The 14605-nt window shown below is 37.4% G+C and overlaps 1 protein-coding gene across 5 annotated transcripts in view; it reads right to left on the reverse strand.

Moving 5' to 3' along the window:
• Positions 1-7282: 7282 nt before the first annotated feature.
• st3gal4 (ST3 beta-galactoside alpha-2,3-sialyltransferase 4) overlaps positions 7283-14605 on the reverse strand; it is a 37817-nt gene continuing 30494 nt past the window's right edge. For 3 of the 5 annotated variants that reach the window (XM_087796039.1, XM_087796038.1, XM_087796037.1), the window contains exons 8-11: positions 14390-14579; positions 12678-12815; positions 8114-8260; positions 7283-8033 (exon numbers count right to left, since the gene is read on the reverse strand). In XM_087796039.1, coding sequence (XP_087652165.1) covers positions 7944-8033; positions 8114-8260; positions 12678-12815; positions 14390-14579 — 565 coding nt within the window. In that variant the 3' untranslated portion in view covers positions 7283-7943. Of the gene's footprint in view, positions 8034-8113; positions 8261-12238; positions 12561-12677; positions 12816-14389; positions 14580-14605 lie in introns of those variants that run through there. The other 2 variants (XM_087796036.1, XM_087796040.1) reach the window with 2 other exon arrangements.

A 14605-nucleotide genomic window follows, 5' to 3' on the forward strand; every position in this document is an offset into this window, starting at 1 on the left:
TTTATTTTTTAAAAATGATCTCGTCACGGAGCGCGAACGACCCTCAGAGGAAGAGCTGGAGACCCTGGTCCAGACGGACGAGGTGAGATGAATGAAAGTGCAGAAGAAGAAGAACTCTCACTCGTTCTTGGCGGGCTGTGAAGAAACGATGACGTTAGCGTTTAAATCAGCTGAGTTCGCTGACCTTTTGTGCGGAAATCATTTGCACAAAATATTGTGATTCAAATGGAAAAAAAAAAAAGTGCTGCATCGTTCTCTCAGCAGCCGATTACTCATGTGGACACTTGTCTTCGCACTGAAGGTGATGAATGTTCAGCTTCCAGTCGAGGTGGGATCGTACAGGAAATCCGACGTCACATGATCCCACATGACGGCGAGGAAAGTGTCTCTGGGAAGGAATGACACGAGCGCCGGAGAAAAGCGGCTTATCTTTTCTTTTCCTCTCGTTCCTCCACTCGTGTTCCCATGGCGGTGTTTGCTCTCGGCGGCTGTGGGGGGGTCTTCAGTGAGCCGGCGCCAGATGCCCTCGCACCGGGTCGCCGGCGCCACACTGAACCTCGTCTGCCGCGACCCACACACACACACACACACACACACACACACACACACACACACACACACACACACACCTCCACGCTCTCCGCACGACGACGACACTGACGGCGACGAGAAAAAGCGAAACGGCGTTTGTTCGTCGTGTTCGTGTCGACGGCGGGTCAAGGACTCCAGAGCGAAGGAAGGCGACGGCAAAATACTTTCATTTGGCAGAAGAGGCGCCGACGAATCCCTCGGGACGAGTCGGCGTGAAGTGTCTTCGTTGTCATCTCCGGCGTCTCCTGCTGTCGATATAACATGTAGTTTGTTTTTGCTGTTTTTTCGAGATGATTTAAAAAAAAAAACACAAACACAACCCACGACTTCCTCCCAGAAGACGCTGCTTTATATTCAAGTGTGGGAATAAACGAGTAGTTCGGGAAGAAGACGAGAGGTCACGCTCCAGACGACCTGCGGATGCAAAACTGAAAATTCGTGACTCTTGTTTATGACGCGATGGCCCCGGGTTGGTGCATCTTGGGTAGTTCTGTCTTGTCTCTTGTGTAGGTGACGTTTATAAAGCAATTTGAACTGTCTTCTCGTTTAGACTATTGTAACAGTTTGTTTTCATGTCTAAACCAGAAGGATGTGTTTCGCCTGCAGTTCATACTAAACTCTGCAGCAGGAATTCTGAGCCGCTCTAGTAGAAGAACTCACATTTCTCCTTCAAACTCTTCACTGGCTGACAGTTTCTTTCAGGATCATTTTAAAATTCTGGTTCTTACTTTCAGATCTATTCATGGTCAGACCTTCCATCAGTGATCTGATCCAGACTTACACCCCAGCTCGGGCTCTGAGCCCTTTTTAAAGGTCACTTAATGTGTTGATTAAAGTGTCTCTTAAACTGTTCTAGGACCTCTATTATACTCTATTATACTCTATTATACTCTATTATACTCTATTATACTCTATTATACTCTATTATACTCCATTATACTCATTAGTAAGTTTATTGTTGCACAAAACTCTCATTTAATAAATAAATTTACATAAGAAAATACACTTAAGCCCCGCCCACTTAAATGCGCCATCCAAGCAAGCACGCCCACTCTGCTCTGATTGGTCACAAAAACACAAGTTGCATTCAAGGACGCTCGTAAATTTCAAACTCACCCCTAAAACTCCCGTTTTGTACATTAAAAACAAATAATAAAAATAAAGTTTGCTGCTTAATGTACACGTTACAAAAACACCAAAAGGCAGAAGTTACTCTCACCATGTTTACATAAATATTTATTTAGTTTATTAACATGTAGGTTCTTAACTGATGTAGATCTTCTAGAGACACCTGCACCAGAGTGATGTCAGAATGTATAATTTAAACCGTGATCTCGTTTGGTGAGATTTCAGACGAGAACTTTATCAAGTAATAACTTCAAAACAACGTCATGATGTAGAACTACTGCATTTTGAAGACTTTAACATTTATGACATGTGTATAGGTCACGAGTTTTCACATTACGTGAACTTTGAGTATATATTTTATTGAGTATTGTTTTGATTGTGACCCTGGTCTTGAAAAGTGCTCTACAAATATAAATGACTTACTTACTCATAAACCCTTAATGAATGAATGGTTATCAACAAAAACAATAATACTGTAGTTTGTATCATTTGCGTCACTGTTGGTCTTTCCACTTCCTTCTTCAGTGACTGAGAAGCACTAAAGTTATCTATGACATCATTCCCGTTTCTCAAGTTCAGAGGTCAATGGAACATGGTGTCAGTACAGGATCCGGGAACGCAGTGACATATTTCAATCCTCCAGGTTTTCACGGCAAATAGATTCAGACAAAAATATAGTGTTGAACGCAATCTGGGAAATCAGCGAAACATTTGTGCACAAAAATACACAACTTTATTTAAATAGCCAGTGACACAGCGTCTCTTCGAGTCTCTGACGCAACAAGAAACATTCCCAACGCCTCTTCTTCAGGTGTTACAGCAGCATCGAATGCATAATTAGCAGAATGAGAGCACGAATGCTCCTACCCAGGTGCAAAACAAATAGACTCAGGGACTCATTCATTCCTCGGGCTATTAAATTGTACAATTCTGAGTTCGGGGGCAGGAGTGGAGTGAAAGTATCTGGATGTTCTGTTCCATGTTAGTCTTTGTATCCTTTGTCTTTGTTGTTTTTCTTTGACCTATGTTCTTTATCTTTATCTTGAGATTGTGTCATCTTGTTCTTTCTCTTTATTTTCTTCTTCGTATTTTATTTTTTATGTATTATTTTTTATTGTTTATGAAAAATTGCTGGCTACTGGAAAAAAACAATTTCCCGAAGGAGACCTCCTGAGGGATCAATAAAGTTTTACCTTACCTTACCTTACCTTATAATAAATAGTAAGTAAGTAAGTCATTTGTATTTATATAGCGCTTTTCCAGACCAGGGTCACAAAGCGCTTAAACAATCAAAACAATATTCAATAAAGTATATACTTTAAAGGTCAAAATACAATCAAATAATGTCAAAAAAGGAAACGTGAAAATGTTGTGAACATCATTAATAGATTCATAAGAATATTGTGCAACTTAAGACTTTTAACAGTAGTTTTCCGAAATCTTCTTTATTCGTAAGAAAATACTTTTGACTTCCGACGAACATCTTTCCTGGAAGAACAAACTGTAGCGACGGTGTTTTCGGATCCTCCTTAAATTCCCTCTCATGTCTCTCGCAGGACAAGCTTTGATGATAGTTGCCATGGCAACATATGACTCTGGGTGCACAGCCAGGATTTGTTTACTCGTCTGCTGCTCAAAACCTGCCGTCGCTGGTGTCGCGGCGTCGATGTCGGGAAGGAAGTCTGAGTGTAGCGTGTCGTGTATCGAACACGCCTGAGGAATAAAACACAAGTGCAGACGAATCATCGTCCACCGTTTTGTTTAAATAAAGGTTTATCAAGACCTTCAAAGAGGTCATGGACCAACACCTGGAAGTTCAAGTTCTTGATGTTTTGTCTATTAATAAACGTGTGATGTCACCGTCTGCACATTAAACTGTTACAAAAATAACAAATACTAACAGATGAGAAGAAGAAGATACTTTTTATCTCTTCCTCGTTCATTTCTCACTAATATAACCTGCAAGTGGCGCTTTTGACCAATGAGGAGCGTGTGTTTTGGTCATGTGATCTTGGACTCAGAAACTTTATTGACAGTGTTCATGAATGATTGTTGAAAATACCACAAGTACAACAAATTTATTTATATATAACTTTTTTATTGTAGTTTTATTATCCAGGGTTTAAAACGTTCAGAAATTACAATAAATATATATTGTGTTGCTCCGTAGTATTACTCTTCGAAAAGTATTAATATGAAGCCCCGCGGAGTTATACTGAAGAACCTTTCGTAATAATACCATGGTAACCTTCGGAGTAATATTATGAAGCCTCTTTGAAAAATACTATAAAACCGCAGAAATACTATGATGTCTTGATGTTTTAATACTATAAAGCCTCTTGGAGTAACACTGTAGAGCCTCCCAAAGTAATACCGTGAAGCCTCCCAGAGTAATACTATAAAGCCTTACCAGATTAATACTGTGAATCCTCCCGGAGTAATACTGTTAAGTCTCCCAGAGTAATACTATAAAGCCTTACCAGATTAATACTGTGAAGCCTCCCGTAGTAATACTGTGAAGTCTCCCAGAGTAATACTATAAAGCCTTACCAGATGAATACTGTGAATCCTCCCGGAGTAATACTGTGAAGCCTCCTGGAGTAATACTGTGAAGTCTCCCAGAGTAATACTGTGAAGCCTCCCAGAATAATACTGTGAATCCTCCCAGAGTAATACTGTGAAGTCTCACTGAGTAATACTATAAAGCCTCCTAGAGTAATACTGTGAAGCCTCGTGGAGTTATACTGAAGAACCTTGCGTAGTAATACCATGGTAACCTGCAGAGTAATACTATGAAGCCTCTTGGAATAATACTACGAAGCCTCGCAGAGTAATACTAAAGAGTCTTGCGTAGTAACATTACGTTGACTCACGGACTGGCTTCGAAGTTTGCGACAGATTTTTGAATTCCATGTACCACATAAAATCGTATAAAGGTCAGTAAGTAAAACCTGAATTAATACACGAGAGGTTCTGTGCTGTATGTTTTATTTTTGATATAATTGAGTACCTTTTTGAAGTGTGTCTAAAAGAACAATATTGAAGAAACAATTGAAAAAAATGTTGTCTGATAACTACTGGAAGGGCTTTGCTCGGATTAGCAGGTGTTTGAATGGCGACAGAACCCTCTAGTGGTCATATAGCAGAACTGCATCTAACTAAATACACAACAGTTACAAGACTTTATGTGTAGAAAAAATCTTCGGAGCTGAAAATAAACGTCCAGTGTAGCGTGAGGGCGAACACAAGATGTGAGGGTCAAGGTTTGCTTACATTCAAATACACTCTGACCTTGTTGTGACATAAACAGATTCTTCTGGGTCACGTCAGGTGTCAACAGGTGTCGTCAGGTGACGTCAGGTGTCGTCAGGTCACGTCAGGTGTCATCAGGGGTCCTCAGGCGTCCTCAGGTGTCCTCAGGCGTCCTCAGGTGTCGTCAGGGGTCCTCAGGTGTCCTCAGGTGTCGTCAGGTGTCGTCAGGGGTCGTCAGGTGTCGTCAGGGGTCCTCAGGTGTCCTCAGGTGTCCTCAGGCGTCCTCAGGTGTCCTCAGGAGTCGACAGGTGTCCTCAGGCGTCCTCAGGCGTCCTCAGGTGTCCTCAGGCGTCCTCAGGTGTCCTCAGGAGTCGACAGGTGTCCTCAGGCGTCCTCAGGTGTCGTCAGGGGTCCTCAGGTGTCGTCAGGGGTCCTCAGGGGTCCTCAGGGGTCCTCAGGAGTCGACAGGTGTCCTCAGGCGTCCTCAGGTGTCCTCAGGCGTCCTCAGGTGTCGTCAGGGGTCCTCAGGTGTCCTCAGGTGTCGTCAGGTGTCGTCAGGGGTCGTCAGGTGTCGTCAGGGGTCCTCAGGTGTCCTCAGGTGTCCTCAGGCGTCCTCAGGTGTCCTCAGGAGTCGACAGGTGTCCTCAGGCGTCCTCAGGCGTCCTCAGGTGTCCTCAGGCGTCCTCAGGTGTCCTCAGGAGTCGACAGGTGTCCTCAGGCGTCCTCAGGTGTCGTCAGGGGTCCTCAGGTGTCGTCAGGGGTCCTCAGGGGTCCTCAGGGGTCCTCAGGAGTCGACAGGTGTCCTCAGGCGTCCTCAGGTGTCCTCAGGCGTCCTCAGGTGTCGTCAGGGGTCCTCAGGGGTCCTCAGGGGTCCTCAGGAGTCGACAGGTGTCCTCAGGCGTCCTCAGGCGTCCTCAGGTGTCCTCTGGCGTCCTCAGGTGTCCTCAGGCGTCCTCAGGTGTCGTCAGGGGTCCTCAGGGGTCCTCAGGGGTCCTCAGGAGTCGACAGGTGTCCTCAGGCGTCCTCAGGTGTCCTCAGGCGTCCTCAGGTGTCGTCAGGGGTCCTCAGGGGTCCTCAGGGGTCCTCAGGAGTCGACAGGTGTCCTCAGGCGTCCTCAGGTGTCCTCCGGTGTCGTCCTGTCTTTGACATGTCGCAGGAAGAAAAGACGAGAACAGACTTTTGTCATTTTTTGTGTATTTATTGAGGGATTTAACTTTTGAAAAAGGTGATTTTACATGAGATTTAGAAAATGAAAGTTATATAAAATACAATAAAATAATATGTTTTGTTTGAATTTTCCACCACTGATTGTACTTCATGATGCGAGACCCTCCAGCCGGGCTCCGCATTCATTCGTAGAACCATGGTTATGTTAGGTAACCAGGGTATCTTCACTAATGGAGTTTTCTTTTTTTTTCTGGCCGATAAAGAACTTTGTCTTTTCTAAACAGAAACAGAGTTTGTTTTTCCTGCCAAAGTCTACTGAACTCTTTCTGTGCAGCAAATATTTTAGATTGTCTCTGGGAATTTACAAACAAATGCATCAAAAATGTAAATAAAGAAAGTAAAAGGTTCTAAAGTTTCATCCACTTGAGTGAGTTCGAAGCTTCTCTCACATAATGAAACATTAAATCAAAGACGCTTTCGTTTTTATTCTAAATGTTTTATTCAAAACATGTATTTCTTCATTTATACGTCGACCGTTCTTTCTCAGACGTTCAAATAACACATCAGTCGTTGTGTGACGACACACAAAAGTGTCTTTAAAGTGTGTAACAGTTCGTGAGGAAAACCTTGTGTGAACGTTGATGTAATAAATGTCTTTAAATAGAATAAATAAAATAAAAACGGTCACAAGTTCATCGGTTTATTTGTTAGTAACGCTTCAAATCTTCATAAAATTCTTTTAAAAATCAATGTTTTTTGCATCTTTAAGCCTCAGTTTCTTTATTTCTTTGTAAAGTAGGAAAAACATTTTGTTGTCTTTGACTTTCAAGTCACAGTTGAAACTTTATTACATTTATCTTTCTTAAAAAAAGGAACATTTCCAACTTTGTTGTTACGAGATGTGTTACATTTTGGAACAAACAAAACAAAATAAAAATAAGATCAGGTTTATTTCAAGTGTGTGAAGATTTATCTTCGTTCATTTATTTAACTTCATAATATTTTCATAATTTATTTACGAACTGAAGTTATATCGTTTATCATTTTAATTTATATCCCAGGAAGATTTTTTATTTAATACATTTATTCATGAGCTTGATTATTGTCTATGCACACGCGCACACACACACAGACACACACACACACACACACACGCACACACACTCGTAGATAACTTACATTTAACTGATAAGTTAGTTTGATTAACTGATTAAAATAAACGGAACATTCTCTTCAATATTCGCGGGATCTTTCGTAGACGTCAAGATGTTCGCAGCTGATCACGTGATCATAGATCCGTGACCTTTGACCTCAGGAGCTGTTGAGAAGGTTTGCCGCCATCTAGCGGTTTATCACTTCAAGCGAGACTTCTTATATATACTGTATACTTTTATTTTAAAAATAAAGTTATTTACAAATAGACAGAATCCAGTGGTTTCATTCACCTGCATAGACTTTAAAAAAAAAAGAAAAAAGAAAATAAATTAAAAAAGGAAGAGACAGAAAAATCCAGAGGTTTAAAGTAAATGAAAATAAACCAGATTAAAAAAAAAAAAGTAAAAACATTGAAATAGTTTTTGAAAACACAACAACTCACAATAAAATGAGCTGCAAGTGTGTTTTATAAATTAAAGAATATATAAATCATGTTCTTCCAAGGGAGAAAACGTCACTTTGATAGAAAAGAGAACATTTTTAAATGTATTTAAGTGGTTGAACCAGCGAGTCCAACGGGTCCAACGGGTCCAACGGGTCAGAACCAGCAGCAGATTCACAAAGATGTTCTTCTTCTTTCTTCCATCACGTCACGAATGTTGCTGCAGATACGTGATGAACCCAGAGACCTCCAGCATCTTCAGGGCCTGAGCCTCGTGTCCCAGGTCGTGGTTGGAGTTCTGTGGGTCGAGAAGAAGGTCAGACGTTCATCCTCCGGACCCGAACCCGGACCCGGACCCGGACCCGGACCCCGTCTCACCTTCATCAGCCTCATGGTGTCCTGGCCGTAGTAGTGGATCGGGAGCCTCGGGTTCTGGGAGCTCGGGTACCCGAACCCGGCCACGTGGACCACGTCGCAGAAGTTGAGGGCCACGAACACAGCCAGGATCCCGGTGGTCGGATGGAACTGAGAGAAGATCGGAGAACGTGGTTGAAAAGATGAAGAAACATTTAAGTTTAACTAGAACATTTATTATAAAATACAATTAAATTCACTTGAATCTGCAGCAGAATTAACTAAATATTCACTTAAAACCAAGATGAAATAAAATAAAATCTGAATAAAAATAGAATTCTTAGTAAATAAAATAAAGAATGTCATATAAATCAAAGTAATAGAAATAATTTAATCAAATAAGACTAGAAATAAAATTACAAAGTAATGTAAAAATCAGAAACAAATATTTGACTTGATTATTGGAAAAACACCTATTTTATTAACTTATTGTATCACTTAATAATTAACTGTAAATGCCACTTTAATGTATCTTCATTTGTTTTTATTTATTTTATTATTTTTCATCTTAATTGTCGTCAATAACGTCATTGTTGTTTTAAAACACTGACAGTGAATGTTGTTCTGAAGATAATATAAATAATAACAATAATAGATAATATAGTTATTATAATATTATTTTTAAACTGTTGTCTTAATTAAATTCAATCCATTGAAGTAGTTTTTTATAAATTGAAAATATTGTCTTGAACAATAAACCTGTTTTGATTCCGATTGACCTTTGACCCCGTGACTCGTCTTTATTACACCAGTGAGTTTTTCCCGCCAGAATAAATGAATAAATGTCAATCTTGTGAGTTAAGTTCACTAAACGATATCATTTGATATCAAGTCTTAGACATTTTTAGAAAATAAAATCTTCCATCATTTAAAACCACAAACTGTGGTGTCATGACGCTTCATCAACACTAGAGGGCGCGCGGCTGTTACTGGACTGGAGTCTTTGGCAACGAGTGCATTAGTTTTATTTAATATCCAAAATATTTTTGCTTTGAATCTTATTCTATATTAATAAAGATTTTAATTCAAAGGTCAACAAATACAGAATTATTTTATAAAGACTATTAAACTTCACAACAGTCACACGTGCTCACAGAAGATCGAACGATATGATTTTAATAATTGATCGTTATATAAATTATATCTTATGTTGAGGTTAAATGTTGACTGAGGACAGAAAGTTGAAAATATTGACTTTTATCTTCACTCGTTTGTTTTTGTCAAAGACGGACATTTATTTATTTATCTATCTATTTACTATGTCCTGTTGCAGTAGCGTGATCACCCACTAGATGGTGCCAGAGGTGGAGGTATTTCTACGTGTGGCTAAAGAAACAATAACGTTTGAGTTTTTAAACGAAACATTTAATTAAAATAACACATTATAACAGTTATATATTCTTATGCTTAGGCCAATAAATTTAATTAATAAATCAAGCGCTCAGAGTTGTAAAAAGTGTCAATAATATTGAATGTAAACATGATAAACATTTGAAAATAATCATTATTTTCATGTTTCTTTTCAAATTGAAGGAACAGCTGGTCGTGGAAGTAACATTCCGAAGGTCATGGGTTTGATCCATAGGTTGTGGATCGAATGAAAAAAAGAAGATTAACTAGAATAAAATCTTCAAATTAGATTAGTTTTCCTTTGAATGTTGTGGTAGAACGTGTGTTTGACGACACAAGGACGAGAAAAGTTTTTCATTAAATAATGGACTTAAACATGAAATATATCGTCTTTTCTTCACTGTTATTCCGGTTTTAAAGCGAAAAACAAAGTATGTTTACGGCCGTTTTTAAAGGTCGTGTCACGATACGATGACGTTACGTCACTTAAAGCAGGGTTTGGTTCAAACATGTGAATTAAACATTGATTAAAAGTTAGTTTAATCTTTGGAAAGGAACCAAAAACACTGGTTTGTATAAGGATTCCTGCTTCTCCTGGTGAGACCTTCATGTGTTTCAGTTAATGATTGTCCTGGAGACCCTCGTCCACGTGCGTTTTCACGTCTCTTTAAAGTTTTCAACGGAAGGTTTTTTTCTGCTCAGCTCTGTTGAAAACGTGGTAAACGTTCGCAGCCTCTCCTCGTCTTCCTCTCGTCCTCCTCCAGTAAACTCTTCCTCCCGGAGCTTTTCTTACAGACGCTGACGACTCCTCGTCTGGCGCGGGAACCTGTCGTCGCCGCAAGACTGACGCTCGTTCTCAAGAACTGTTGCTTCGATCCAGAGGAGAAGGTCAATTTAAAAAATGCTTTGATTAAAAAGGAAGTTGTTGAAGAAATTAAAAAGAAGTTAAATTATAAAGGATTTACGAGATTTGAGGATTTGCTTCAATTAAAAAAAATAAATAAATAAATAAAGTACTTTAATTAAAAAACAGCAAAGTAAAAATAAAGTTGCTTCAATAAAATAAATCAGAAATAAAATAGAAGTTGCTTAAATTAAAAAAAATATAAAATAAAAAATAAAGTTGCTTCAATAAAGAAATTAAAATAAAGTTGCTTAAATTAAAATAAAGTTGCTTCAATGAAAAAAATCGTAAAATAAAAATAAAGTTGCTTCAATGAAAAAAATCGTAAAATAAAAATAAAGTTGCTTCAATAAAAAACATAATCATTAAATAAGAATAAAGTTGTTTAATTTAAAAAAATATATAAAATAAAAAATAAAGTTGCTTCAATAAAGAAATAAAAATAGAGTTGCTTAAATTAAAATAAAGTTGCTTCAATGAAAAAAATAGTAAAATAAAAATAAAGTTGCTTAAATAAAAATAAAGTTGCTTCAATAAAAAACAAAATCATTAAATAAGAATAAAGTTGCTTGAATTAAAAGATATATAAAATAAAAAATAAAGTTGCTTCATTAAAGAAATAAAAATAAAGTTGCTTAAATTAAAATGAAGTTGCTTCAATGAAAAAAATCATAAAATAAAAATAAAGTTGCTTAAATAAAAATAAAGTTGCTTTAATAAAAAACAAAATCATTAAATAAGAATAAAGTTGCTTAAATTAAAAAAAAAATAAAATAAAAAATAAAGTTGCTTCAATAAAGAAATAAAAATAAAGTTGCTTAAATTAAAATAAAGTTGCTTCAATGAAAAAAATCATAAAAAAATAAAGTTGCTTCAATAAAAAACAAAATCATTAAATAAGAATAAAGTTGCTTAAATTTAAAAAAAATAAAAAAATAAAGTTGCTTCAATAAAGAAATAAAAATAAAGTTGCTTAAATTAAAATAAAGTTGCTTCAATGAAAAAAATCGTAAAATAAAAATAAAGTTGCTTCAATAAAGAAATAAAAATAAAGTTGCTTAAATTAAAATAAAGTTGCTTCAATGAAAAAAATCATAAAATAAAAATTAAGTTGCTTAAATAAAAATAAAGTTGCTTCAATAAAAAACAAAATCATTAAATAAGAATAAAGTTGCTTTAATTAAAAAATTATAAAATAAAAAATAAAGTTGCTTCAATAAAGAAATAAAAATAAAGTTGCTTAAATTAAAATAAAGTTGCTTCAATGAAAAAAATCATAAAATAAAAATTAAGTTGCTTAAATAAAAATAAAGTTGCTTCAATAAAAAACAAAATCATTAAATAAGAATAAAGTTGCTTTAATTAAAAAATTATAAAATAAAAAATAAAGTTGCTTCAATAAAGAAACACAAATAAAGTTGCTTAAATTAAAAAATCATAAAATTAATATAAAGTTTCTCTAATTAAAAAATAGATTTTAAATCATAAAAAATAAGTTGTTTTAATAAAAATAAAAAATAAAGTTGCTTAAATAAAGAAACACAAATAAAGTTGCTTAAATTAAAAAATCATAAAATTAATATAAAGTTTCTCTAATTAAAAAATAGATTTTAAATCATAAAAAAATAAGTTGTTTTAATAAAAATAAAAAATTTCAATAAAAAAAGGTTGCTTCAATTAAAAAGGAAATTGATTAAAAAAAATAAGTTTCTTCAATTAAAACACACAAAAATAAAGGTTAATCCTTAAAAAAATGGTTATTTGTTTAAAATAAAATTGAGCTAAATTGATTCTATATTATATGTTTATATTTACCGTTTCATGAATTAGTCTAAAAGTCACTAAAATATCTAAAGAACCTTGAAAGTGTGAGTCACACGAAGTTTTGTAGAAAACCCTGTGATCTCGTCAGTCGAACAACGAACTACGGGAAGAAAAAAAACATCTGGTCGAGATTTACACGACATTTGGGTTTTTTTGCGTCTGAAGCCAAAGATTTGTCAGAGATCCACTGTGTGGCCGCGCACATGTCGGATCATCCTAACAGCGCCGCAATTTGACGTGTTTATCCCAGAGTTCATCCCCGCGAGAGCAGCGACATCGTTGACCGCGGGACCCCCAGGACGGGAGGGAGAACGGGCGTGAGAACAAACATCTCTGCGGAGAATCAAGTGCCAGCAAATTGTAAATATTAACAAAAGTGATTCGAGTCGCATGTGGTTTGAATTTCACCATTTTTTCGGTGGATTTTTCTGTGAGAAACGAAAATCTCACCCGTTTATTCTTGGGGTCGACCGGGATCTTCAGCAGCTTCTCGGCCGTCTGCTGCAGGAAGTACGGGTCCAGGACTCGGATGTTGTTGGGGTCACCCAACCAGATCTGGGGCGGCGGCTTCCAGAACCCTTTCCTGACCTTGAGAACACAGAAGCTGTATCAGTCTCAGCGTAAATATTCAAACTTTGATTCTGCGTCTGAAACGTCAACGAGCGACGAAGCTTCATGAAGCGTCGCATTCATTTGCAACGACCACTAGGTGGAACTCTTGAGTAATCCTGGATCCCATTCCCCATAATCCAAGAGCGCCCCCTACTGAGTTCAACGCCTGAAGACAAGGCTTCACGGAGCTTCATCAACACATCACACACTTGACGCAGCATAAAAACATTGATATCATAACAAAAAAAAGAAACTTTACAGTTAAAGTCAGACTATACTGGGGAAAATAATCATTTAAGAAGGCAGAAACCTGGAGCAGAACCAGACTCAGTGTTGGTTGGATGGTATGGCAGATGGATGGAGAGATGATGGAGGAAACAGAGAGAGAAAAGAGGAGAGTAACAGAGAAGGACAGAATGAATTAAGCTTTTAAATGAACGCTAAGCTAACAGTGCTAACTGCACTCGTTCTAAGGTGAACTTGATAGACTCGTCAGCTTTGTATTCTTGTACATTTAAAAAAAATATACATTAAATGATGTAAATGTCTGATTAAAGTGTTAAAATGTGATTCTGCAACTTACAGAATGAGGGAAACAGCATTTTGAATCCAAATATTTGACTCTTTCAGATTTTGGTTCGACATGAAATTGACTTCATTTGATAAAAATATTTTCTATTTTCTTAAAAACTCTAAAAAGCTCAAGACAACAAAAGACAAACACAGCACTGGGGTGTAAGTCTGGATCAGATCACTGATGGAAGGTCTGACCATGAATAGATCTGAAAGTAAGAACCAGAATTTGAAAATGATCCTGAAAGAAACTGGCAGCCAGTGAAGAGTTTGAAGGAGAAATGTGAGTTCTTCTACTAGAGCGGCTCAGAATTCTGGCTGCAGAGTTTTGTATTAACTGCAGGCGAGACACATCCTTCTGGTTTAGACATGAAAACAAACTGTTACAATAGTGTCAACGACACAAACACATGGATTATTAGATTCAGATCATGTTGTGACAACATTTTCCTAAATTTAGAGATTTTTCTCAGTTGAAGGAAACAGTTTGTGGTCAGTTTTCTGCCTTTTTTAAGAAAATTAAAGGAGGGATCTTAATAATAATATGATTAAAAAAAGAATATGTATTAGTATTTAGACGTAAAACCAAATATATTCATAAACATGAAACGACATTTTCTCAACTTCACACGTCTTTAAAATGACTCGCACGACATTTCTCGACACAATCCGATCTTTTCCAAACTGAAAATTAATAAAAAACACGAGTCAAACGGAATATTTTTGGTTTTAGACGTAAATAAAGGTCAGAATAAGAAAGAAAAACATCAGGAAAAGTTAATTTCCACACTCGCTCGTTCGAACTGAAGCGAGTGAACCAGTGACGTCGTCGTGTCTGGAGGCTCTGAAAGTGCAAATGAGTGAAAACATTAAAGTCCAGAACAAACGTCTGCCATGGAAACGGCACAAGCTGTTGAGAAGATCGAGTTTTTCTTCATGGACGACAACATGGAGGGAGAAACCAGCGTCACTCGTACCCTCTTCTCGTCGTACAGGATCTCCTTGAGCCAGCGCAGGTCCTGCTGCTTGAACGGCACCAGGACCATCAGGGTGTCCGGGTCGTTGTGGAGACTCGGGTTGTAAGAGGCCGACTCCGGGTAGAAGAGCCTCATGGTGGTCCTGTTGCCCACGTCGTCCTCGTAGCCCCGGACCGGAGCGTTGTTGAGGCTGAGGAGGAGGAGAAGGACGTTAAA

Source organism: Callionymus lyra, chromosome 7 (genome assembly GCF_982586985.1).
Source record: "Callionymus lyra chromosome 7, fCalLyr1.hap1.1, whole genome shotgun sequence".
NCBI classification, from domain to species: Eukaryota; Metazoa; Chordata; class Actinopteri; order Syngnathiformes; family Callionymidae; genus Callionymus; species Callionymus lyra.